The sequence below is a fragment of the Neoarius graeffei genome, chromosome 27 (assembly GCF_027579695.1).
Source record: "Neoarius graeffei isolate fNeoGra1 chromosome 27, fNeoGra1.pri, whole genome shotgun sequence".
NCBI lineage: Eukaryota > Metazoa > Chordata > Actinopteri > Siluriformes > Ariidae > Neoarius > Neoarius graeffei.
In genome coordinates, this window is record NC_083595.1 from 55,790,847 (window position 1) to 55,815,664 (window position 24,818).

Here is a 24,818-nt window from a genome sequence, read left to right on the forward strand (position 1 = left end):
AATATAGAAAATTCTAAAGGGTTCACAAACTTTCAAGCACCACTGTATCTTCATTAGCTATAAGTACAGGAGTAAAGCCTTGAACACGTCACAGGAAATCCACCGGAGTGAAGAGAGAACCGAGGACCTTTTATTATTCACTGAACTGTTCACTCGGAGCCAAAACCACACACACACACACACACACACACACACCTTGCCGTCTCATCACACACTGTTTAGTAGTTGTAGAGGCGCTGAGTGGGCTGTTTGAAGTGGCCGTAGCGACGCTCGGTGTTGGAGAACCGAGTCCTGACCAGGTTCTGCCTGCTGAGGGTGCTGCGGCTCAACTTCCTGCGTTCAGAGTGCACTCGAGCTCTCTGATCTGAGAACAGCACAGAACCACACCACAACGCCAGGAGACTCGACACATCACGCCTTACCTGTACACACCTGAGACACACACACACACACACACACACACACACACACACACACACACACAGTCAGGTACATGTGCACTAAACCCCTCCTGTAGTGCGCGCTATGGACAAAGTAAAACACTCGGGCTCGTGCCGTTTCAGGAAAATAATCCATGCTGGGTGCGGCGCGGCCTGATACAAAGCTGAGGATTATTTTCCGATCACAGCACAGACGAGTGTTTTATTCCTCTGACACCACAGCAATTTATCAACAATTACAGTTTTTAATACATTAAAGAACGACATGTCACTTTTACCCGTTTACATTTAACATTGTTCAAACAAGTGAGTTCCTGCTCTCACTGACGTTACAGTAGCTACAGTCACGTCCAAAAGTCTTCGCCATGTGTAAAGAAACGCTGTTGATCAAAAAGGGCTTAAAAATAATTAAATGTTTCAACATTAAAAAATGACTATAAACAGTAATCAGTGAGCCATAATAAATGAAACAGAGTCAGTATTTGGTGTGAGTCGACCCTTTGCTTTATTAAAAAAATAAATAAATCCGTCTCAGGTCCAGTGAGGTCAGTTTTATGTGGAAATGATCTGTAGGTTTTGCTGAGCATCTTACAGAACCAGCCACAGTTCTTCTGGACACTTTGACTGTCACACTCACTTCTTCATTTTACACCAAAACCCAGCAGCCTTCATTATGCTTTCTTTTTTCATCTGAAATGTGCTCTCTGATGGAATATGCTGCTCAGATACACACTTTTTTCTGTAACATTTAATTTTGTGCTGGAACCCCCCCACGAACGTTTGAACTCTAAAATATTTTTGTACTGACTTGATAATGTAGAAGTCAGAAAATAGAAATCTATAACAAAAGTTTGGATAAAAAAAAAAGACAAGGTGCCAAGACTTTTGCACAGTACTGTACATACAGTTGATCCCTCAGCAGTGTCTCTTTATTCTCTCAAAGTTAATCAGACCAAAAAATAAAAATAAAATCGCAGCTTGTTTCATCGTGTTCCTGAGAAACTGTAGAGAAGTGTAAACTCCTCTGTGCTGAAGATCTCAGAGAACTGAGAGTTCCAGCTTCACCTCTGACTGATACACAGCACTCACACTGGAGACTCCTTACAGAGACCACACACACACACACACACACACACACACACACACACACACACACACACACTTCTCCTTACAGTAAACTTCATCCTGGGAATCAGCTGCTGTTACTATGGAAACAATAATGTATTAGACAGAATGAGCTCGTTAATGATAAAGCCGTGATGCACTCCATCAGTCAGAGCCGCTGTTCGATAGAATTAATCAATACCAACACACTGACCAATCATCATCCGGAAGGTGTTACAGTCAAACACACACACACACACACACACACACACACACACACACACAAATTGCTAATAATTTTGAAAAATTTGAGTGACCTGGAAGAATCTTCTTCATCACAAACGTCTTCCTCGTTCATCCTCTGATGGCGCGTCTGGTACACAGACATGCTGGGATGCTCGATCAGCAGATTCTCCAGAGGATCTTCTACAAGAAGACCTTGAGATGAGTTCTCTACACACACACACACACACACACACACACATGTAATCCAATCCTGATATAAACAGCTCCTCCTGCAGGTCTCTGTGTGTACGGTCTCACACCTGGGATATTTATGACGATCCAGTCCCCATCTTCAGACTCCAGCAGCTCCACACAGCTCTCGTTCTCCTCCACAACACCATCCGCTTCCTCTCCTCCGCCACCCAACAGGATCTGCATCAGGACTTTACTGATCATTTTCAGAAATTCTCTTTCTCGAGTCTGGAAGCAGAAAGAGAACATACAGGTATCGTGAGTCTTCTGGCTGTGAACATCTCCACTGTCGCTGCTGGGCTCCAGTCTGGTTTCTGATCTGATCAACACTGCTCCGACTCCTCCACCTGTACACTCGGACAAAGGAAAAGGGTTCTTTAAGAGTTTGGTGAATCGTTAAGAATAATGAACGGTTTCTCCAGACAGTGAGTGAAGTATCACACTCGCATTAATGTCTTTCACAGGAAATCAGCTGAGATGAAACACACTGATACTGTCCTCAGGGTTTCCCCAGGTTTGGCCACCATAAATTCAAGACTTTTTTAAGACCACTTAAATGAGAATTAAGACCTACATCGCACCCATTACACGGTCGTAGAACACCAGATCAAATTCCCAATAATGACAAATGTTTCAAGTAAAAATACTTTTATTATAAAAGTTATATATTTAAAAGTCATTATGTGCATTGCTTGTCAAATCTTCACATTCAAGACAAAAAAAACAAGTCTAAACCTGGAAGAAAGGAGCACAACGTAGGGTCCACGTCACGGCCTTAAAGGTACACAAAAATGCAGTAGGCATACCAACACATTAATGCCAAAGGTGTGCACTCACCAGTCAAAAAGCCAAACTGAGGGCCCAACTCGAGGCCTAAAGAACTTTCTCTGAGCTAATTATGACCGTGCACGCAGAGATGATACTTAAAATAAAAAAGTGAGGTGGGTGTATTTTTTTTTTAAATAAAATATCAAAACATTCACAACACTCTGAACAGACAAACTCTTTGTCTTAATTTCCCAGCACTCGCTTCAACCATTTTACATTTTGTACCCTTGTAAACGAGGGAGGAAGAGAGATACAGAGGGGCATAGATAGATAAGAGACGAGGGGGATAGATGGGAAGAGAGAGAGATAGAAAAGAGGTAAGACGAAAGTCTCTTAAAGGTGCACAAAAATGCAATTGGCGTACCAATACATTGGTACAATGGTGTGCACTCACCAGCCAAAAAGCCAAACTGAGGACCCAACTCAAGGCCTAAAGAACTGTCTCTGAGCTAATTATGACCAGAGATGATAAACAGACAAACTCTGTGTCTTGGTTTCCCAGCATTCGACTTGCTTCAACCATTTTACATTTTGAAGAATAAAAAGAAATGTAAATACTCCTAGTAAACAAGGGAGGGAGGGAAGACATAGATGTGGAGGTGGATAGATAAGAGACACAATGAGGTAAATAGATAGATAGGAAAGAGGTATACAGATGGATAAGAGATTGATAGGAGAGAGCGATAGACATAATATAGACAGATAACAGAGTGGTAGACAGACATAAGAGAGAGGAGAGGAAAGATAAAAAGATATAGATAGAATAGTGAGATATATAGATGGATAGGACAGACAGAGTGGTAGACAGTTAAGAGAGAGAGACAGACCGACAGATAGATAGGAGATAGACAGAAAGGAGAGAGCGAGCGAGAGACAGATATAAATGAGAGAGAGAGAGAGAGAGAGAGAGAGATAGGAGAGTGGTCCATTTGTTTACTTTTCGTTGTCTTGTTTAGACTTTCGTCGAACATTACGACGAATCCACCACTTGCCTCGTTAACGTCTTTGACCAACTCCTTCGTTATATAAGGAGCAAGACCGAATTTTGTTCTGCAAGACGTTTTGTTTTTTCCGCAGGAGAATGTTGTAGCGACTTCCGAGTCTGGGAACGCAGCCTTAAAGAGTTCGCTTATGCCCTCATTCGAGCTGTACGAGTGGTGTTCCGTAATTGTTTTTAAAATCCAGAGCACCTCTGGCCGAAGTGTCGGGGTTCCACCGACGCCCATCATGCCACTGCTCCGCCCTTGTGTTGCTGCTAGCCTTGCCGATGGTGTCTGGCTTGGCTGACGCTGTTGACGTTCGACAGCGGTGCTCGTGCCAACTCCAGCTGCATTCGGAGATTGAACCGTGCAGAACTGAGCGATGGGCTGGTGGCGGTGGAAGGCAGATGCAACGTGCTTTGAGCTCTTCATGTGAGACTCTAAAGCGAAATGACCTATAGTGGACAACTTGAAGGTCTTTCGACAAACACAGCATCTTGCTTCAACGTCGCTTCCAGGAACCTCCCTCACCCAGTCACGATATCTTTCATCTGAAAGCCACTGCTGATTAAAACGACACTTCCCCACGCTGCGATTCGCGGAGTCTCCTCTCCACCACGGACTCCGACGATTGCGCCGGCGCGAAAATGTATCAATATTGTTCCTTTCTTTGCACACACTCCAAGAAATTCACTGATGTTACACAAAACCCACGTTTTCACATTGTAGGACAGTATGAGTAAATTTAAGACCTTTGTTTAAAAAATTAAGACTTGGGCAAAGCAGTTTAAGACTTTTTAAGGCCTTAATTTTGGAATATTAAATTTAAGACTTTTAAGACCCCACGGCTACCATGGTCCTGGTTGTGAGTGTGTAAGCAGAGTGTGTACGGAGTGTGTGAACAGCTCACTGTGATACACACACTCTCCTCGCCTCGTGCTGAGTGCACTTCAGTGTTCGAGTGCTAGTGTGGAAGTCAGCAAGGGTGAAACTCAGGACAACCTTCTAATCCACAACACCGCGTTCAGTGCCAACATTCCTGAACGACTCATATACGTGTGTGTGTGTGTGTGTGTGTGTGTGTGTGAGTGAGAGAGACACACACAGAGAGGGAGGGAGGGAGAGACATCAAGAGAGACACAGACAGACAGAAAGAGACAGAGACAGAAAGAGACAGAGAGAGAGGGGGAGAGAGAGACACACACACACAAAGAAAGAGACAGACAGAGGGAGAGAGAGAGAGACACACACACAAAGAAAGAGACAGACAGAGGGAGAGAGAGAGAGAGAGAGAGAGAGAGAGACACACACACACAAAGAAAGAGACACAGACAGAGAGAGAGGGAGAGAGAGAGAGAAAGACACACACCCCCAGAGAAAAAGACAGAGAGAGAGAGAGAGAGAGAGAGAGAGAGAGACTTGTCAGCCGTTCCTGTCCTCACTGCCTCGTGTCCTTTTGCTTGTCAAGTTTATTTTGAACAGCGGCTGGATTTATTCCTAGTTTAGCTCGACTCCAGAGTGAGGCAGTGATCCGGCCGGCGCTGATCCAGTTACAGTGAACTCAAACACGATTTTACTGAAAAATGATGAAGAGCTTCGTTTCCTCGGAGCGCAGAGTGTTTAAACCTCAACACTGAGGAACTGAAGCATTCGTTCATTATAAAGCAGAAATAAAGGGTTCAGTGACATCACACCATTCACCACAAACACACAGACACAGTGCAAAAGTTTACACACCCTTGATTACGAGTTGGAAAAAACACCATTCTGTATTTAACACCTTCACAGCCTGAATATTACAGTCTCGGGCCTCTTTATTAACTTGGTTCAAAAGTTTACACCCCCCCATGAGTTCAGTGTTACTTTAATTTGTGTCTGAATAAAGTTAAGACCTGAAGAGGTGAAAGACAGGAAACAGCTGTGACACGCCCTGAAGGAGAATCCACACTGACCCTCCACAAAGCTGCAGGTACACACACACACACACACACACACCAGTGTTGATGGAGAAATTGAGATGATCAGCACTCACAAACATACAAAGAAAGAAAAAAAACAAAAACAGTGAAAACCCAACACAGAACTCTTCGAGACATTAATAAAACTCCAAATCACACTTCGGCTCTTTGAGGAACAAAAGGCAGAAAAAGTCAACACTTCTATCACAGATTACAAACTCTAACTCAAGGCTTCACTGTAGCGAGAAGAAGCCACTCCAGAGGATCTCACCACAAACACCGCTGACTGATTTCTCTTACCTGTGATAATAAACCCGGATTAAATATTCTGCCCTTTAGTTCTGTGTCAATAACTGTGTGGAAAATCTCACACTCAACTGCGTATCGACAATCTACAGAAGATTTCGGAATAAAACCATGAGCATGTGAGATGTTGGGGCGGCACGGTGGTGTAGTGGTTAGCGCTGTCGCCTCACAGCAAGAAGGTCCGGGTTCGAGCCCCGTGGCCGGCGAGGGCCTTTCTGTGCGGAGTTTGCATGTTCTCCCCGTGTCCGCGTGGGTTTCCTCCGGGTGCTCCGGTTTCCCCCACAGTCCAAAGACATGCAGGTTAGGTTAACTGGTGACTCTAAATTGAGCGTAGGTGTGAATGTGAGTGTGAATGGTTGTCTGTGTCTATGTGTCAGCCCTGTGATGACCTGGCGACTTGTCCAGGGTGAACCCCGCCTTTCACCCGTAGTCAGCTGGGATAGGATCCAGCTCGCCTGCGACCCTGTAGAACAGGATAAAGCGGCTACAGATAATGAGATGAGATGAGATGAGATGTTTGGGTTTTCCACATCATCAGGACTTCAGCTGCGGGACAGAGTCTCTCTCCGGCCGGAGGACCAGTCCAGCCCCACAGGCTGCGGGACGCACGAACCGCCGCTTTAAAGGGAAGCAGATGCTGCAACTCTCACCTGTAAATCTGAGCGCAGTCCGAGCTGAAGTCAGAATAAAACTCTGCGGGCGGAAATAAAGACCCGCCGCTGGTTTTTCTGCTGAAGCGGCTCGACTTGTTTACCAGTCCGAAGCTCCGCCTCTGCGTCATGACGTCAGTAGACTTCCATCAGCACGCGTCCGTTTTCAAATCTGTAAACAAAGACGTGCGTCATTTCCGCGTGCGTGTTCGAGTTTTGCACACTGCTGCGACCCCTGCTGGACACACCGGGCAGTCCATCTGCATCCTCTGCACAAAGTATTGGCACCCCGCAGGAACCTTCAGGATTATCTTCAGAGTCAGTGGGCAGTTTCTGAATCCCAACACCAACCCTGTACAAACAAACACACAAACAAACAAACAAACAAACAAACAAACAAACAAACAAACAAACAGTAGAGCAGAAAGGTTTATTGTCATTCTATTCATCTATAAATATGAAAACTAATGAGTGTTCTTCACGGCTTTGTCGCAATATAGTAAATCAATCAATTATTTAATGAATGACTCAACAAATAAATAATTGCTTGTACATATTTTATACAGGTTAAATTTGGATTATTTATCGTAAATCGGGGAAAAGGGGATTGGATAATGCAGTGGCAACTACCACTCTGGCAACCCCTATTCCGGTTGCCATATTGGTATTTTACGCCAAAACATCGCAACATCCCATGACCTGTTTTACAGTTGATTCTGCAACAGGGACACATCTGGCAACCTCACACTGTCCAATCCGGCAACCTCACACTGTCCAATCCGGCAACCTCACACTGTCCAATCCGGCAACCTCACACTGTCCAATCCGGCAACCTCACACTGTCCAATCTGGCAACCCAAACAGCACCAAGTGAAGCAAAGTGAAGTGTTCCGAAAACAGAAAGTGTGTTTGGTGTGAAAGGACGGAGTTGAGGTAAGATTTCTGATTAAACTGTTAAACACACACACAGTGGGATTAAAGTTTACTGGCTGAGAATCTGAAGGATTATAAGGAGAAGTGAAAATGAGGCGGTTTGTGAACTTTATCTCCGCCCTCAGTCAGGAGGTTCAGAGTTTTAGAGAATAAAAGTGAAATACAGATATTTATTAATTTGAGGAATTGTTTTGTATTTTATTTCTTTTTTCCTCTCCTGTTCTTTACTGTAACTCTGTGTTGGATTTCATTCATGATGAAGAAAAAAAAACTTTTCATGCTTTCACTTTTACTTTTACAACAAAAGAAAAGTTTCAGAACATTGTTGTGTTCAGACTTCAGTGAAACCGGAGCGGATCCGCTTTCACTCACAGACTTTAAATCTCCTGCCATGGAAACTTTCAGCTCAGCACCTGAGGAATATTTAATTCCAGCAAATTTATTTATTTCAAGTTTGAGAGAAATTGAGCTTCACTTTAATACAGTGGTATGCAAAAGTTTGGGCACCCCTGGTCAAAATTGCTGTTACTGTGAACAGTTAAGCAAGTTGAAGATGAAATGATCTCCAAAAGGCATAAAGTTAAAGATGACTCATTCCCTTTATATTTTAAGCAAAAACAATTTTTTTTTATTTTCTTCTTTTACATTTTCAAAATGACAAAAAAGGAAAAGGGCCCGAAGCAAAAGTTTGGGCACCCTGCATGGTTAGTACCTAGTAACCCCCCCTTTGGCAAGTATGACAGCTTGTAAACACTTTTTGTAGCCAGCTAATAATCTTTCAGTTCTTACCTGGGGGATTTTCACACACTCGTCTTTGCAAAAGGCTTCCAGTTCTACAAGTTTCCTGGGCTGTCTTGCATGCACTGCTCTTCTGAGATCTATCCACAGATTTTCAATGATGTTTATAGCCCAGGAGTAATAGGGTTATACCCGGAACAAATTAGTAACAAGCTGAAAATTTCAGAATATGTTCAGAATACCTTTAGGAATAACATACTAAAAGTCCCCGGAAATCCCCCTTGTGCTCTCTGAGAAATTCAAGATGGCGTCCAAAATGGCCGCCAAATGGAGATCTGCCTATATCTCAGGCCCAAAACAAAATATTAATGCAATTAAAAGGTCAGAATATATGTTTTGTAGGGTAGGAGAGTAAATTCCAACATGTGTGTATTAATTACATTGTGTATTAACATTATATAATAACAATGTACACATTATAACAGTAACAATGACTGTTATGACAAAATAATCGTTATGGTATCATGAAGATATCTCATATGTTTTTGAAATGGCTTCAGTTCTTCATGTTTAGGACTAATAATTAGAGACTTATAATTGTAAATCTATACATGTGCTATTTAATGTACACTACCGATTATAGAGTGTGGATCCATTGGTTACTCGTTCACTCCGTATCATCCTATTCTGTTCACAAAACAACAAACACAATTACTAGGGGTTGGAGCACTTATTTTCATTAATATTAATTAAAGTAAATTGGTGGTGTAAAATGAAAAATGGCATGTTAAAAGGTCATGCTGAGTTCAGTCATTTTTAAAAGGTCATGCTGAGTTTAGTCATTTTTTGTCCGAACACACTGGCGTTGCTAGTAGTAAAGACTGGCGCTAGAAACTCAAAGATTAATTTTTTTCCACCCTTAAACAAGCTTGAATAAATTCCCTACTTCATTGATGGTACAACAAAGGTCCAAGCATTACAACTGAGGCACTGAGAAGTGTTTAAGTCTACTCATTGTTTATAAGCAAGAGCTTTTATTGAGGCAGACCTTTTTGTCATGAAAGTCGGCGGAATGTTGAAGTGTACTGAAACAGCTTGCCATTGTAGTTTTAGAAGATAGAGTTCTCAAATTTAATTTCCATTTAATATTTTATCAAAGCTTAAAGATGCACTAAATATTAAGGAAATTGATGTCTAATTGTTGTCTTACATTATGTTCATGTATGTAGGTAGCCTACTAAGGTAATCTGTCAATCATGTCAACCATCAAATTCCATGTAATTTCCACATTAATGACCTTGTAATCTTGGTTAATTTTAACAGTGTGACAATGGTGAATTTGCATTGCTTGTATGAGAGAACATATAATTTAACATTTTAATTGCATTTATATTATGTTTTATCCCTGAGATATTGAAAAATCTCCAATTGGCGGCCATTTTGGACGCCATCATGAATTTCTCAGAGAGCACAAGGTGGATTCCCGGGGACTTTTAGTATGTTATTCCTAAGGGTATTCTGAACATATTCTGAAAAATTCAGCTTGTTACTAATTTGTTCCGGGTTGGACTCAATTTTGAGCTAATGCTCTTGGGCTATTAGGTCAGGGGACTGTGAGGGCCCGGGCAAAACCTTCAGCTTGCGCCTCCTGAGGTATTCCATTGTAGATTTTGAGGTATGTTTTGGATCATCGTCTTATTGTAGGACCCGTCCTCTTTTTAACTTCAACTTTTTTACAGATGGTGTGATGTTTGCTTCCAGAGTTTGCTGGTATTTATTCGAATCCATGCTTCCCTCGACCAGTGAAATGTGCCCTGTGCCACTGGCTGCAACCCAACCCCAAAGCATGATCAATCCACACCCATGCTTCAGAGTCGGAGAGGTGTTCTTTTCCTGGAATTTGGCACCCTTTTTTCTCCAAACATACCTTTGCACATTGTGGCCAAAAAGTTCTATTTTGATTTCATCAGTCCACAGGACTTGTTTCCAAAATGCATCAGGCTTATTTAGATGTTCATTTGCAAACTTCAGACGCTGAATTTTGTGGCTCGGATGCAGGAAAGGTTTTCTTCTGATGACTCTCCCATGAAGGTCATATTTGTTCAGGTGTCGCTGCATAGTAGAACAGTGCACCACCACTCCAGGGTCTGCTCAATCTTTCTGAAGGTCTTCTGCAGTCAAACAGGGGTTTTTATTTGCTTTTCTAGCAATTCAACAAGCAGTTCTTTCAGAAAGTTTTCTTCATCTTCCAGACCTCACCTTGATCTCCACTGTTTCTGTTAACTGCCATTTCTTAATAACATTATGATCTGAGGAAACGGCTACCTGAAAACACTTTGCTATGTTCTTGTAGCCTTCTCCTGCTTTGTGAGCATCAATTATTTTATTATTCAGAATGCGAGGGAGTTGCTTAGAGGAGCCCATGGCTGCTGATTTTCAGGACAAGTTTGAGGAGTCAGATAATTTATACAGCTTTGAAATCTGCATCATCTGACCTTTCCTAACGAAGAATTTGAACAAGCCACAGCTCAATAAGCTAATTAAGGTCTGGAGCCTTGGTAAAAGTTACCGGAGAACTCAAATGTATTGGGGTGCCCAAACTTTCACATGGTGTTCCTTTTCTTTTTTCACTCTACAATTGTACAAAACAAAAATAATACACAAATCCTGCAGAAAATGCTGAAAAGAAATGTGTCGTCTTTACCTTTATGCCTTTTGGTGATCAGTTCATCTTCTGCTCACTTAACTATTCACAGTCACAGACATTTTCAGTAAGGGTGCACAAACCTTTGCACGCCACTGTACACTTTTAAAATCCTGATTTTCCAGAAGTCATGGAGTGAAAAGTCTGAATGAAATGATGTTTGAATTTCTCACATTAGAAAAAGTCACTGGCTCTCAGGAGACGAGAGTTAGAACTTTTCATCCAGATCAGTGTGTGTGTGTGTGTGTGTGTGTGTGTGTGTGTAAAGCATGGTGTGTATATTTGCACATTATGGGACATTTATAAAATGATGTTGCAGGTTGTGGTGTATTTTCGTAAAACATTTTGCAGCTTTCTGAGTCCAGAGGAACGGTTCTGCTGAGGAACAGAAGTAAACAATTTCCAGGATTATAGAATTTGTCTTTTCTGAGGTGGATATAAACTGCACACTGCGTTAAATTTGTCTTAAATATAAAGCTGTCCGAGGCCATGTCTTCATATTTCTGACTTTGTGAATGAAATTATTTGAATTTCACCCAAAACTGCAGCACAGAACTGAACCCCAGCCGATAAAACACACCACATGGTGCAGCTCCGTGGAATATTAATCTTCATAATCAGAGGAAATTATCAAACCTGATTACCTTCAACACACACTTTATTAGTGTCGTACTCCAGAAGACGTCTGACTCATCACCTGCAGGGTTAGATATACATTTTAAGACTTTACTAATTAATTTTACACTAATAAACAACAACAATAATAACTTGTTCATGCTGACTCTCAGAAATAAAAGGGACTAAACTGTACTGCTCCTTGTCGCTGATTGGAACCACCAGGTTTACACCTTTACTTTTTATCTTTGATATTTTATTGTAAAATATAATTATTCTCCATTTCTGCACCGAGAGTTTTAAAGGTCGCTGTCTCCACGTTTCCAGGTGAAAGACCCCAACAGTTCAGTTTCCTTTTCCTGAGAGTCGACCAGGAGCTGGATATTAAAGTTGTGTCGAAACAGAATGGAACAGAACGTCTACACTTTATGGCCAGAAGTATGTGCCCCCTGACAATCACACCCATGTGTCCTTGTTAAATGTCTCATTCCAGATTTATTCCCCTTTACTGTAATAATGAGCTCCACTCTTCTGGGAAGGCTCTCCACTAGAGTTTGGGGCGTGGCTGTGGGCAGGGCCGCTGACAGCTTTGGCTGGGCCCGGGACAAAATGCTCTGAATGGGGCCCCCCCCAACAAACCCCCCCCCCCCCCCCTTATCCCAGTCTCTACTCACTCCAACCCTTAAATGACAGGTATTCAAAAACCATTCAACCAGTCAACAACCATTTCATTTTAGCATTTCAACATTTTTACAGTTTTAACATTTTAACATTTCCTTAGTCTGCAACTATTCAGGTGCGAAATGCAATGCGCCGGACTTTTGTTGTGCGTGCGTGCGTACTGTCCAGTGTGAAAAGCAGAGAAGAACACACCGCTCGAGAAACGGCGGGATATGATTGCGGGCTAATGTGAATATTCTTAGCTTCAATCAGATATATGAAACACAATGTTATTAAGCCGTTGTGGTTATGAAATGATTCAATGCCCTGTGCGTTTGATATGGTGTTCAGTGGGACTTGCTCTCCCCTCGTTTGGAACATGAATTGCGTGCCGCGCGTGCCTTGGTTGGGGTTACTTTACGGGGCTGGAAAAAGTTGGCTGTGTCTTAGACTACCCAGTGATGGCAATAACGGCGTTAGAAATAAACAGCATTACTAACGCCGTTACTTTTTTTAGTAACGAGTAATCTAACTCATTACTGTTTACATCGTTATAACGCTGTTCCCGTTACTTACAATAAAACACTATGCGTTACTTTATTAAAGCTGTTCTCATCTGGCACGCTGCTCGCTCAGCCTTTCTTTACTCTGCTTTCGTGTGGGGCGGGGAGACGCGAGACAACGGCACAGTAAGCCAATCAGAGTAGATTTGGACAACATACGTAGGTAGGCCACGCCTACTGCGCACTCTTTCAATCGGAAGACACAGTGATGGCGAGCGGTGAGCCCAGCACTGCGCTTTCACACTGGAAATACAGCCATTACTTTTCATTACTTGAAATAAAAGGCAAGAGTGTTTACGTGCAATGCACATTGTGTCGAGGAACAAAGCGTTTGTCCTCGTCAGTGGACAGTAATTAGTAACATAATTTTAATAACTACAAAAATATATTACATTTGATAGATGTCTTATCTCACATTGTCCCACAAAAATATTAATATAGTGTAGATAACGTTACTAATTGGTTCTGTTAAGTGTCCATTTCAGTCATTAAACACATTTAACATTCACTTTTATTATGATTACACTAATTGAATTTGATTTTTTTTGAGGGGGAAAAAAATGTAACGGAATAATTACTTTCCCTGGTAATTAGTTACTTTTATGACAAAGTAACTCCGTTACTAACTCAGTTACTTTTTGGGAAAAGTAACTAGTAACTATAACTAATTACTTTTTGAAAGTAACGTGCCCAACACTGGTCTTACCTGGCTCAGCTGCCCCACTGCCTTTGCGTGCTGCATCATCCCAATCTTCTCATCTCATTCTCATCTCATCTCATTATCTGTAGCCGCTTTATCCTTCTACAGGGTCACAGGCGAGCTGGATCCTATCCCAGCTGACTACGGGTGAAAGGCGGGGTTCACCCTGGACAAGTCGCCAGGTCATCACAGGGCTGACACATAGACACAGACAACCATTCACACTCACATTCACACCTACGCTCAATTTAGAGTCACCAGTTAACCTAACCTGCATGTCTTTGGACTGTGGGGGAAACCGGAGCACCCGGAGGAAACCCACGCGGACACGGGGAGAACATGCAAACTCCGCACAGAAAGGCCCTCGCCAGCCCCGGGGCTCGAACCCAGGACCTTCTTGCTGTGAGGCGACAGCGCTAACCACTACACCACCATGCCGCCCTCATCCCAATCTTTTTTAAAATATTTATGCAGTGAGCCCCTGAGTCTCTTGGTTTCTTCCTCTCTTTTTCTCTTTTCTTTTCTGTGCTCCTGACTTGTGCATGTTGGCAAATGGCACGCACGCTGATTGTCGAAGCGCTATGATCGAACGATGTCGTTTTTTCCCCTTAATCAAAGAGTCAGACCAAACCATTTTTGCATTAGGGGTGGTAGGGGGTTACTGACGACTTTTTCAAAGACAATAAAGGCAAAAGATCTAGAAATAATTTATTGAATGCAAATATAGCACATTTCTCCCCCAAATCAACACATTTTGAAATGAAATAAAATAATCGCAACTTCATGAGAGCCCAGTTCTGGGCCCCCCCCCCCCATTCCTGGGCCCAGGACAACATACCCGTTTGTCCCCCCCGTCGGCGGGCCTGGCTGTGGGGATGTGTGTTCATTCAGCTACAGGGGCATTAGTGAGATCAGACCCTGATGTGTGTGAGGCGATCTGGGGTGCAGTCAGTGTTCAGTGGGGTTGAGTTCAGTCAGGGCTCTGTGCAGGACACTCGAGTTCTTCACTCCAACCTTCACACACCACATCTTCATGGAGCTCGCTGTGTGCACACATGGGTGTGATGATCAGGGGGGCACATACTTTTGGCCATATTGTGTATATTTGCGTGCGTGTTTATAGGAAATGTCTGATGTGGTGGATTTCTCAGCAGGTTTATAAAGAACACATTTCACACATCACACTGTTTCTGATGTTCTCCATGAACACCAAGTTTCTCCTCAGTTATAAATGTTTAAACTTAAACACATCTGGATGTTTCCAGAGCAGAAGCTGATTAAATTCTTAAACTGACACAAAACTGAAACACAGTTTCACTCCATGGATCTGTTTCCCCCCTGTTTGGGATTGACAGACTGGGGTGTGTTTACTTTTGAAGTCGGAGCGTTCTTGTTGTGTATTTGAGTCCTGGATCCCGAGCCTTTAAACAGGAGACTGAAGTCTTCATCAGTTCTGCGTTTAATTCAGTTTATTTCAGTAAACTCAGATATTCACTGCACTTTATTCTCTGATTCCATTTAATTTTTTTCATGTTTATTATTTATTCTGAGTTTATTTTTACTGATTATTGTTGAATATCCATTTTTATTTATTTATTCAGTTTTATTTTTGTGATTTTTAAAAATGTGTTTATTCTTTACTGAAAATGTGCTGTCAATTAAGATTTCTCCTCTTAATATTATAAAACTTGACAAACTTAATAATATGATTGTAATTCTTGAGAAAAATCATTTCTTTATTTCTAAACTTTGCAGTTTGAAGAAAGGTAACTTAACAACAACTCAATAATAATAATAATAATAATAATAATAATAATAATAATGATAATAAAGCTCAGTGAGTTGTGTTAATCACGGCTGTGTTGTTGTTTTTATCTCCAGGCTGCGTGTGGTGATGGAGCAGGTTGGTGATGTCATACGGATGTGCTGTGAGGTTTCATCCAATCAGCAGATGAAGGCAGCAGTGAGGAGTTCTGGGAAAGGAGCGGTGGTGGCAGGAGGAAGTGCGTTTGTAGGAGGGCTGCTGCTCGGACCTGCTGGAATTGCTGTTGGTAAAATAAATAATAATAATAATAATACTTTATTATTATTATAAATGTTAATTTGAAGTCCAATAAAATGTAGGAAAAGGTTCAAAATTGTATCATTTTAACTTTATTGACGCTGGTAAAGGAGGAGCGCTGTGTCGGGTTCAGGGGGATCTGTGAGCAGAAATGGAATATAGTTCAGAATCTTTCTGAATGTTTTCATTCACATACGAACACATTTTGTGAGCTTAGAATGAGCTTCGTATCTCCGTAGAGAATGGCTCGTCTTCCACAGAGCCGCCATGTTGTGCTGTAGTGGTTCTACAGGAGCTCAGAACACACAAACAGCGTCTCGAGAGAACGTTTTACTTTCACTTTTTACATTGAAGTGGCAGCTTGAATCCAGCACCAGAATGAAGACAGAGAAGAAGAAAAGAGAGGAAACAGTGGTTCAAGGTGCTGGCCAACAAGTTTGAGAACCCAAGTGTTGAGAAATGGAGGATCACACATTATTTAGCAGGAGAAAAAAACAAGGGAGTGTGAATCCTCTTCAAAGAAACAAAAGCATGAAAGCAAAACAAAACCCAAATATTAACTCCATTTGCCGACCCACGTCACCTGCATCTGCTGGATTCTTCTTTGTGGAGAAGAACGGAGGGGCTTTCAGCCAAGCATGGACTACAGGGGACTGAATCAAATCACAGTGAAATATCCAGACCCCTTGCCTTTAGTCCCTCCAGCTCTGGAACAACTTCATTCAGCCAAAGTATTCACAAAGCTTGGTCTTCATGGTGCTTACAACTTGGTGCACATCTAAGAGGGTGACGAGTGGACGATGGCATTTAGCACCACCTCTGGCCTCTATGAATACTGCGTAATGCGATACAGACTATCTTGCATGCCAAGTGTCTTCCAGTGCCCCACCAACGATGTACTGAGGGACATGCTCAGCAAGTTTGTCTTTGCATACATTGAAAGTCATGACAGTCATGCCAAGAAAGTCAAAGCAAAACTTCTTGCCAGCCAACTGTTTGTTAAGGCAGAGAAATGCGAATTCCATGTCACCCAAATCTCCTTCCTGAGGTCTATCATCAGTGCAGAGGGAGTAACCATGGATCAGGAGAAAGTGTCAGCAGTTACCACGTGGCCAAATCCCACCACAGTCAAAGAGCTTCAGCGTTTGCCAATTTCTACAGAGGATTCAGCTCTATCACCGCTCCATGTACCGCCCTGCCCAGGAAGGGTCTTAAGTGCCTCCATTGGAACCCTAAGGCTGAACAGCTCTCCACACAACTCCAAACAGCCTTCTTCACATCTGCCCCATCCTCAAACACTCTGATCCCACGAAGCCATTTAGTGTGGAGGTGGATGCCTCTGAGTCCAGTGTCGCAGCGGTACTGTCTCAGCTTTTCAGAGAGCACAAGTTACATCCTGTGGTGTTTTTCTCCAAAAAACTCACTCGCACTGAATAGCATTATGACATTGGTGGTGAAATTGGCACTCGAGGAGTGGCAGCACTGGCTGGCGGGAGCAACCGACCTTTTCACCATCTTCACAGGTCACAAGAATCTGGAGTCCCTCAAATCTGCCAAAAGACTCGATCCTCACCAAGCTCGCTGGAGCTGCTTCTTCACATGGATACAGTTCACCAGAGCCTACAGACTGGACTTAAAAAACACCAAGGCTGACTCCCTGTTCTGCATCTCCCCAGCTACGGTTCCTGTTCAGGATCCAGAACCCATCCTTCCTTCAGCCTGCTTTGTGAATGTCCTGACTTAGGAGATAGACAGAGAACTCACTCAAACACTGCCATATCACGTTCCTGCCAACTTCCCCACCAATCTCACCTACGTCCCGCCATGCCTCCGAGGTCGGCTGATCACTTGGGTACACACTAGTCCTGCTACTGGGCATCCGGACAGCCAACATACCTACCAAACTACTAAAGACCAAGTACTGGTGGACAAATGTTCATGGACATCAATCAGTATATTTCCTCATGCTCAGCATGTGCACAGGCTAAAGTACCCCGGGTGCATCCAGTAGGCCGTTACCCACATGACCACACCCCTGGTCCCACATTGCCATTGATTTCATCACTGATCTTTCCAAGTCCCAGGGCCACACTGTCATCATATTGATCAGTTCTCTAAATCTTTGAGGCTTATTCCCCTCCCCAGCCTCCCTGCAGCATTGAGAACAGCAGAATTGGTTTTATTCCATGTGGTCTGGTACTTTAGCATCCCACAAGACATAGTCAGTGATCGGAGCTCCCAGTTCACCTCACGAGTTTGGCCCAAGTTCATGGACAAAATGGGGTTTCTGTGAGTCTGACTTCTGGCCATCACCTCCAGTCTAATGGCCAAGTGGAGAGGGCCAGTTCAGAGGTTGGATGCTTCCTCGGGGTGTTCTGCGCAGAGAATCTGAGGGACCGGGAGCAGTTCCTGCCAGGAGCCAAACACGCCCAAAACTCATTGTGACACTCTGCCACCCAACTTGTGCCCTTCCAATGTGTCCTCAGCTGTCAACCTTCCCTCTTCCCATGGGACGACTCTCCCACCAACACACCCACAGTCAAGGACTGGTGTAAGTGTAGTGAACAGGTGTAGGAGAGCGTTCACCAGTGACTCGAGCAAGTGGCGCAAAGTGGCTTCTGTCACGTCTGCACCTGCTCACACTCCAGACTCCACTTCCCAGAATTCACAGCAGCCTTTAAATATGGCCACCTCGGCCTCCAACAACCGTCCTGCACCTCACCGCTCTCCGGCTCCTGAATACTGACGGCACTCAGTCACTACAGCACACTATATAGCACACTTATGGTTTTACTTGAATATCTGATAAACTTTTGGAAAATATCCCAACTTTTCTGGAAATGGGGTTTGTACATGGAAGTTATAACCTGTAGTTTTACAGAATAAATAACTCGAAACAGTTTCGAAATATTTCTCTAATGTACTAGTTGACAGGCTGCTCCATGCGCTCGGAGACAATGACATCATTTTGGAAATAGGTCCTGGCCCTTGAGGGCCACCACCCGTTCTGAAACACAATAGAGATCTTGCAGTCACGTGACCGGAAAGTACACAACCGCCATCGTGTCGGTCAAAAACACCGCTGAATACTGCTGCACTCGTGTACAGAATGGATCAATTTCAACCGACGGACTACACGGCTCATTTTTCTAATGAACAGATAACTAGATATATGTCTAAAATAAGGGCGGCACGGTGGTGTAGTGGTTAGCGCTGTCGCCTCACAGCAAGAAGGTCCGGGTTCGAGCCCCGTGGCCGGCGAGGGCCTTTCTGTGTGGAGTTTGCATGTTCTCCCCGTGTCTGCGTGGGTTTCCTCCGGGTGCTCCGGTTTCCCCCACAGTCCAAAGACATGCAGGTTAGGTTAACTGGTGACTCTAAATTGAGCGTAGGTGTGAATGTGAGTGTGAATGGTTGTCTGTGTCTATGTGTCAGCCCTGTGATGACCTGGCGACTTGTCCAGGGTGAACCCCGCCTTTCGCCCGTAGTCAGCTGGGATAGGATCCAGCTTGCCTGCGACCCTGTAGAAGGATAAAGCGGCTAGAGATAATGAATGAATGAATGAATGAATGTCTAAAATAAACGATCTACAGATTTGTGACCCTTATGGCTTTCCGGACGGAGTTTTCACGACCGGATTTTGAACTGCCAGCGGAATACCCGGACGTGTATGATTACCTCATCAATTTTCTCTCGCTGTTCAGTGGTGAAGCACTGCGTGCTTATAAATCTCTGGACAGTTATCTTTACAGAAATTCAGGATTTGTCAGCGACTCAGATGTGGCATCTTGTAAACAAAAAAATGATCCTCACTGGATGGGTAAGTCACTTAAGTATTGAGTATAGCACTGACCAGCCGATTATAGAATAGAATAAGGTAATTCCAAATCGTCCGTGTTGTTTACATGGATCTGGCGTTGGAGAGTTAGAGGCTTGGCAGTGGAGATTTGAGTGGCTGTTTTCTGAGCTTAGTCAACAGGCCGGCTCTGCAGCCTCGCTTTTGCTTCGGCTCCCGGCGCCGCCTCCTTTGCTTTGCTTCCGATAACAATTCACGGAGACCCCGCTGGTCTCGCAATCTGGTCTCGTCCGGAATGTGTTGTTTTTTTTTTTTTTTTCTCGTCCGGAATGTTGTGCATGTGATGGAAATCGCTACAAACCGTCATTTTCTGCTGGAAACCAATGTCCAGTAAGTCCATACGGTTGTAGTGGATATTGAAGTCCGGTACAGACGAACAACACGCAAAAATACACACAAAAAACATAAAAACTGTGCACAGGTAGGGAGAGCTTGTAGCCACAGCCGTTGTAGTAGAATTGTATATAGTAGGGTTTTCCAGAAGAAAAGGTAGAAGTAAAAGCAGAAGTAGAACCAGAAGTAGAAGTAGAAGGCGGAATATGGCGTTTGACCTACAAGATGGCGTCTGTCACAATCTGGATTGGCTGTGACGTCACATGCAAGATCTCTATTGGAAAGGGCAGGCCGAGGGAGGGGCATTCAGGTGGCTGTAATCTGCAATCTCACCACTAGATGTCACTAAAATTCTGCACACGCTGCATCATGAAGAGATTTAATTATTCATCTCATCTCATCTCATTATCTGTAGCCGCTTTATCCTGTTCTACAGGGTCGCAGGCGAGCTGGAGCCTATCCCAGCTGACTACGGGCGAAAGGCGGGGTTCACCCTGGACAAGTCGCCAGGTCATCACAGGGCTGACACATAGACACAGACAACCATTCACACTCACATTCACACCTACGCTCAATTTAGAGTCACCAGTTAACCTAACCTGCATGTCTTTGGACTGTGGGGGAAACCGGAGCACCCGGAGGAAACCCACGCGGACACGGGGAGAACATGCAAACTCCACACAGAAAGGCCCTCGCCGGCCACGGGGCTCGAACCCGGACCTTCTTGCTGTGAGGCGACAGCGCTAACCACTACACCACCGTGCCACCCCAGATTTAATTATTATTTTATTTAAAAAAAAAAAGATTTTTCATGTGAATTAGAATAATTAACAGGAAGTTGATCGTGAAAAAATAATTTGTCATTTTGACCTAAAAAAACCCCTGAATAATGAATATATTAATGCACTGACTAATATATCATTTATCTTTAATTTATATCGAGGTTTAAATATGTTAATTTACAGAGTGGTTAATTTACTAACACCCTCCAATGGTTGCTCGTGGTGGAGGGCTTGCGCGATCCAGTGACTCTGCGAGCAATGCCATCGGGAGTCTTGTACTCCTGCTAGGGCCACCCTTGATGGTAAGGTCAAAGACAAGGATCCTGACCAAATGCAACCAACCCCCTTTCAAGACCCCAATAGTGGAACAATGGTGGAACAAGCAGTTGTACCAGCAGAGGAGGGCTACGCCAGATGGACTGGCTAGGAAGGCACGATGAAAAGCGGCAGTCCACTGCAGTTTCATGACCTGAACCTGCATGTCCCATACCACATGGGAATCAAGTGTGTGGATCACTTCCCGGCAAGTTGTGATCCACCTTAAACAAATTCACGCCAACGGCATTTCTTACAGATGTCTTCTTCAACCTCTTCTCTCTCTCTCTCTCTCTCTCTCTCTCTCTCCAAAAGCCCAACGGCGATGGGATAAGGATGACGGGAGCAGGTTTCTGGTGAGAGCTGGAAGCTTCTAGTCTGGACTAGGGCTGAACGATTTTAAGAAAAAATTGAATTGCGATTTTTCTGGCAGATATTGCGATTTAAATTTCAACCACGATTTTTTTCTTTAAATAGAGTTTCAGTGCAAATTAATTAATACAATGAATTCCATAAAGCTAATGCAAGAATGGGCGGCACAGTGGTGTAGTGGTTAGCACTGTCGCCTCACAGCAAGAAGGTCCGGGTTCGAGCCCCGTGGCCGGCGAGGGCCTTTCTGTGTGGAGTTTGCATGTTCTCCCCGTGTCCGCGTGGGTTTCCTCCGGGTGCTCCGGTTTCCCCCACAGTCCAAAGACATGCAGGTTAGGTTAACTGGTGACTCTAAATTGAGCGTAGGTGTGAATGTGAGTGTGAATGGTTGTCTGTGTCTATGTGTCAGCCCTGTGATGACCTGGTGACTTGTCCAGGGTGAACCCCGCCTTTCGCCCGTAGTCAGCTGGGATAGGATCCAGCTCGCCTGCGACCCTGTAGAAGGATAAAGCGGCTAGAGATAATGAGATGAGATGAGAGATAATGCAAGAATGAAAACTGAGGTCAACAGATTTCAAATGTAGGCCTGTTTATTAACATTGAGTGCCTGAGGAACAAGTTATAATAACTTAAAATAAAAATAAAGAGAGCCATCTTTCTTAAGTAAACTTTTTCTTCTTTTACTTTTCCCATCTACAACATATCAGACATAAAAAAAGGTTGATCAATGGCTCAGCAGCATCAAAATATTGCACTTTTGTAAAAGAATGTACATAAGCATTATAAATTATAACTAGAGCCAACAATTCCCCTGTGGGAAAGCCTGTGTCTCTCTGAGAGCGAGCAGCCCCTCCCTCATGTGTGTGTGTGAGAGCGAGCAGCCCCTCCCTCGTGTGTGTGTGAGAGCGAGCAGCCCCTCCCTCATGTGTGTCTCTCTGAGAGCGAGCAGCCCCTCCCTCCTGTGTGTGTGTGTGTGTGTGTGTGTGTGTGTGTGTGTGAGAGCGAGCAGCCCCTCCCTCCTGTGTCTCTCTGAGAGTGAGCAGCCCCTCCCTCCCTCCTGTGTGTGTGTGAGAGCGAGCAGCCCCTCCCTCCTGTGTCTCTCTGAGAGCGAGCAGCCCCTCCCCCACCCGCGCGCTGCGAGCAGAGACAGAGAGGCACACAGAAAGGGCAGTTTTTCCTCAGAGCGCTCCCTCCAAACAATGGGGATTTAGACGAAAACGGAAGGATATATTGACAAAATTCTTTCACATTGAGTGCCACAAGGCTCCCCTGAACACATAGATGTAATTTTTTTGTCTGCAGTGTAAAAAATAAGGACAATTTATTGATGAAACAAAACATGGGTCAGTTTAGAAGCACTGAGAAAAAACGCGGCTTTGACGATCCCAAAATCATGTTGTCTGAGATCGCGATTTTCGGTCGAAAATGATAGATCGTTCAGCCCTAGTCTGGATCTACATGTTGGCAGAAGATGTGTGATGGCTGCCTTCCTGAGACATGTGACTACTCAGGAATCCAGTCCTGCATCTGTGACTGGGCAGGCCTTTTTAGGATAACCACTGCCCACCCAAAATAGGGAAGGCCCTAGAAAATTGGTGGGCTAAAAAAACCTGGCTGGGAAGCCACACCCAGTGGGTCAACTTCTTGCGGTCAAAATATTAGAAAGAAAGAAAGCTTTATTTGTCACATGCACACTTCAAGCACAGTGAGATTCCTTATCTACATTTAACCCATCTGAAGCAGTGAACAAACACACAAACCCAGAGCAGTGGGCAGCCACACTACAGCGCCCGGGGAGCAGTCAGGGGTTAAGTACCTTGCTCAAGGGCACTTCAGCCCAAGGCCGCCCCATGTTAACCTAACCGCATGTCTTTGGACTGTGAGGGAAACCGGAGGAAACCCACACAGACACGGGGAGAACATGCAAACTCCACACAGAAAGGCCCTCGCCGGCCACTGGGCTCGAACCCAGAACCTTCTTGCTGTGAGGCGACCGTGCTAACCACTTGCACCACTGTGCCGTACAAAAGTACAAAACTCAGATTACTACTTTGATTATTGGGACCTGGAATGTTAGAACCTTCCTAGATCTGAAAGGCAAAGACAGCAGACCTGAGCGAAGAACAGCTCTTGTGACACACAAACTATCAAGAGTAAACATTGATGTTGCCACACTGAGCGAAAGCAGATTCTCTGGAGAAGGCAAGATTGAAGAATCTGGATCCAGTTATACCATTTTTTGGAAAGGGAAGACAGAAGGAGCCTGTCGCATCCATGGCGTTGGTTTTGCTGTGAAGACCAAACTGGTCAGAGAACTTCAATTGACTCCAAAAGCCATTAATGAGAGACTAATGACTATCCGTGTACCACTCTCTGGAAATAACTTCATAACCTTCATATCTGCCTATGCACCAACACTAGATGCAGATAATGACGTAAAAATCAGTTCTATAACCAGCTTAACAATACTGTCTCCTCAGTACCACTAAGAAACAAACTCATGGTTCTTGGTGATTTTAGTGCCAAAACAGGAAAAGACTACCGACTATGGAAAGACGTGATGGGAAAGCAAGGATACGGAAAATGTAACTGTAATGGATTGCTTCTTCTTGGACTATGCGCAGAGCAGGAACTTTTTATTACTAACACCCAGTTCTGTTTACCAACCCGCTATAAAACCACATGGATGCACCCTCGTTCGAAACACTGGCATGTCCTTGATTACATCCTAACTAGACAACGTGACAAGAAAGATATTCTTGTTACGAAGACAGCACGAAGTGTGGATGACTGCTGGAAACTAGTTGTCTTAAGATATCTTTACATCCTAAACCTCGTGTACGCCTACTGAATCCACCTAGGAAAAAGTTTGACATCTCAAAGCTTCAGGACAGTGCAGTAGCTGGTAAATTCTATGACACTATCCAAGAAGAATTCTCCAATCATCGACCTGTTGACACTGACAACGTAGTAGAAGAACGGAACACAATCCGAGACATTATTGCAGAAGGAGCCAAAAAGTCAGTTGGATTTATGAAAAAGCAAAACTGGTTTGATGCAAACAACAATGAAATAACTGGACTTATTGATGCGAAATGTGAAGCTTATTTATCATTACAACAAGACCCAACGTCTAACGCTAAAAAACTTTGTTTGGATAGACTTAAGAAGAAAGGCCAATCTGAGATCAGAAAGATGAAGAATAATTGGTGGCTAGAAAAAGCAAAGGAACTTCAAAGCTATGCTGATGCCCGAGATCCAAGAAACTTCTATGCTGGCACTAAGGACTTGTATGGACCAATTTGACCTTCTATAGGAACATTGTGGTCAGCTGATAATACTGCAGTTATCACTGACAGCCAAGATATCCTGAAACGATGGAAAGAACATTTTGCCACTCTCCTTAACAGAAACTCCACAGCAGCTGAAGATTTCTTACAAAATATTC

At 43.8% G+C, this 24,818-nt stretch overlaps 2 protein-coding genes and 2 long non-coding RNA genes across 6 annotated transcripts in view; 2 read left to right on the top strand and 2 right to left on the bottom strand.

Moving 5' to 3' along the window:
- si:ch211-260e23.9 (uncharacterized protein LOC555795 homolog) lies at positions 1-8,592 on the bottom strand. Of its 2 annotated transcripts, XM_060911739.1 has the most exons (5): positions 8,466-8,592; positions 6,744-7,095; positions 2,090-2,249; positions 1,862-1,997; positions 1-432 (listed from the first exon to the last, which is right to left on the bottom strand). In XM_060911739.1, exons 3-5 carry the CDS (start codon positions 2,223-2,225, stop codon positions 219-221), a joined length of 486 nt encoding a protein of 161 aa, XP_060767722.1. In that variant the 5' UTR covers positions 2,226-2,249; positions 6,744-7,095; positions 8,466-8,592; the 3' UTR covers positions 1-218. The 2 variants fall into 2 exon arrangements, with proteins under 2 accessions (XP_060767722.1, XP_060767723.1); XM_060911740.1 differs by lacking the exon at positions 8,466-8,592 and having other exon boundaries at positions 1,862-1,970.
- Positions 7,464-24,818, top strand: part of LOC132875118 (protein C19orf12 homolog) — a 20,986-nt gene continuing 3,631 nt past the window's right edge. Inside the window, exons 1-2 of the mRNA XM_060911741.1 lie at positions 7,464-7,676; positions 15,538-15,707. Coding sequence (XP_060767724.1) covers positions 15,551-15,707 — 157 coding nt within the window. The 5' untranslated portion in view covers positions 7,464-7,676; positions 15,538-15,550. The remainder of the gene's footprint in view (positions 7,677-15,537; positions 15,708-24,818) is intronic.
- Positions 11,442-12,166, top strand: LOC132875043 (uncharacterized). The gene is made up of 4 exons (XR_009651750.1): positions 11,442-11,549; positions 11,667-11,822; positions 11,907-11,958; positions 12,061-12,166. It is a non-coding gene; the product is annotated as an uncharacterized LOC132875043 (long non-coding RNA).
- Positions 15,375-20,123, bottom strand: LOC132875119 (uncharacterized). Of its 2 annotated transcripts, none has more exons than XR_009651760.1 (2): positions 19,873-20,123; positions 15,375-15,701 (listed from the first exon to the last, which is right to left on the bottom strand). It is a non-coding gene; the product is annotated as an uncharacterized LOC132875119 (long non-coding RNA). The 2 variants fall into 2 exon arrangements; XR_009651759.1 differs by lacking the exon at positions 19,873-20,123 and adding an exon at positions 19,394-19,560.

Coding starts and splice junctions, on each gene's coding strand:
- si:ch211-260e23.9 (XM_060911739.1), bottom strand. CDS start 2,225: ATGATCAGTAAAGTCCTGATGCAGATCCTGTTGGGTGGCGGAGGAGAG. Junction 1,998..2,089: donor GATCGTCATAAATATCCCAG/GTGTGAGACCGT, acceptor GTGTGTGTGTAG/AGAACTCATCTCAAGGTCTT. Junction 433..1,861: donor GATGAAGAAGATTCTTCCAG/GTCACTCAAATT, acceptor TGTGTGTCTCAG/GTGTGTACAGGTAAGGCGTG.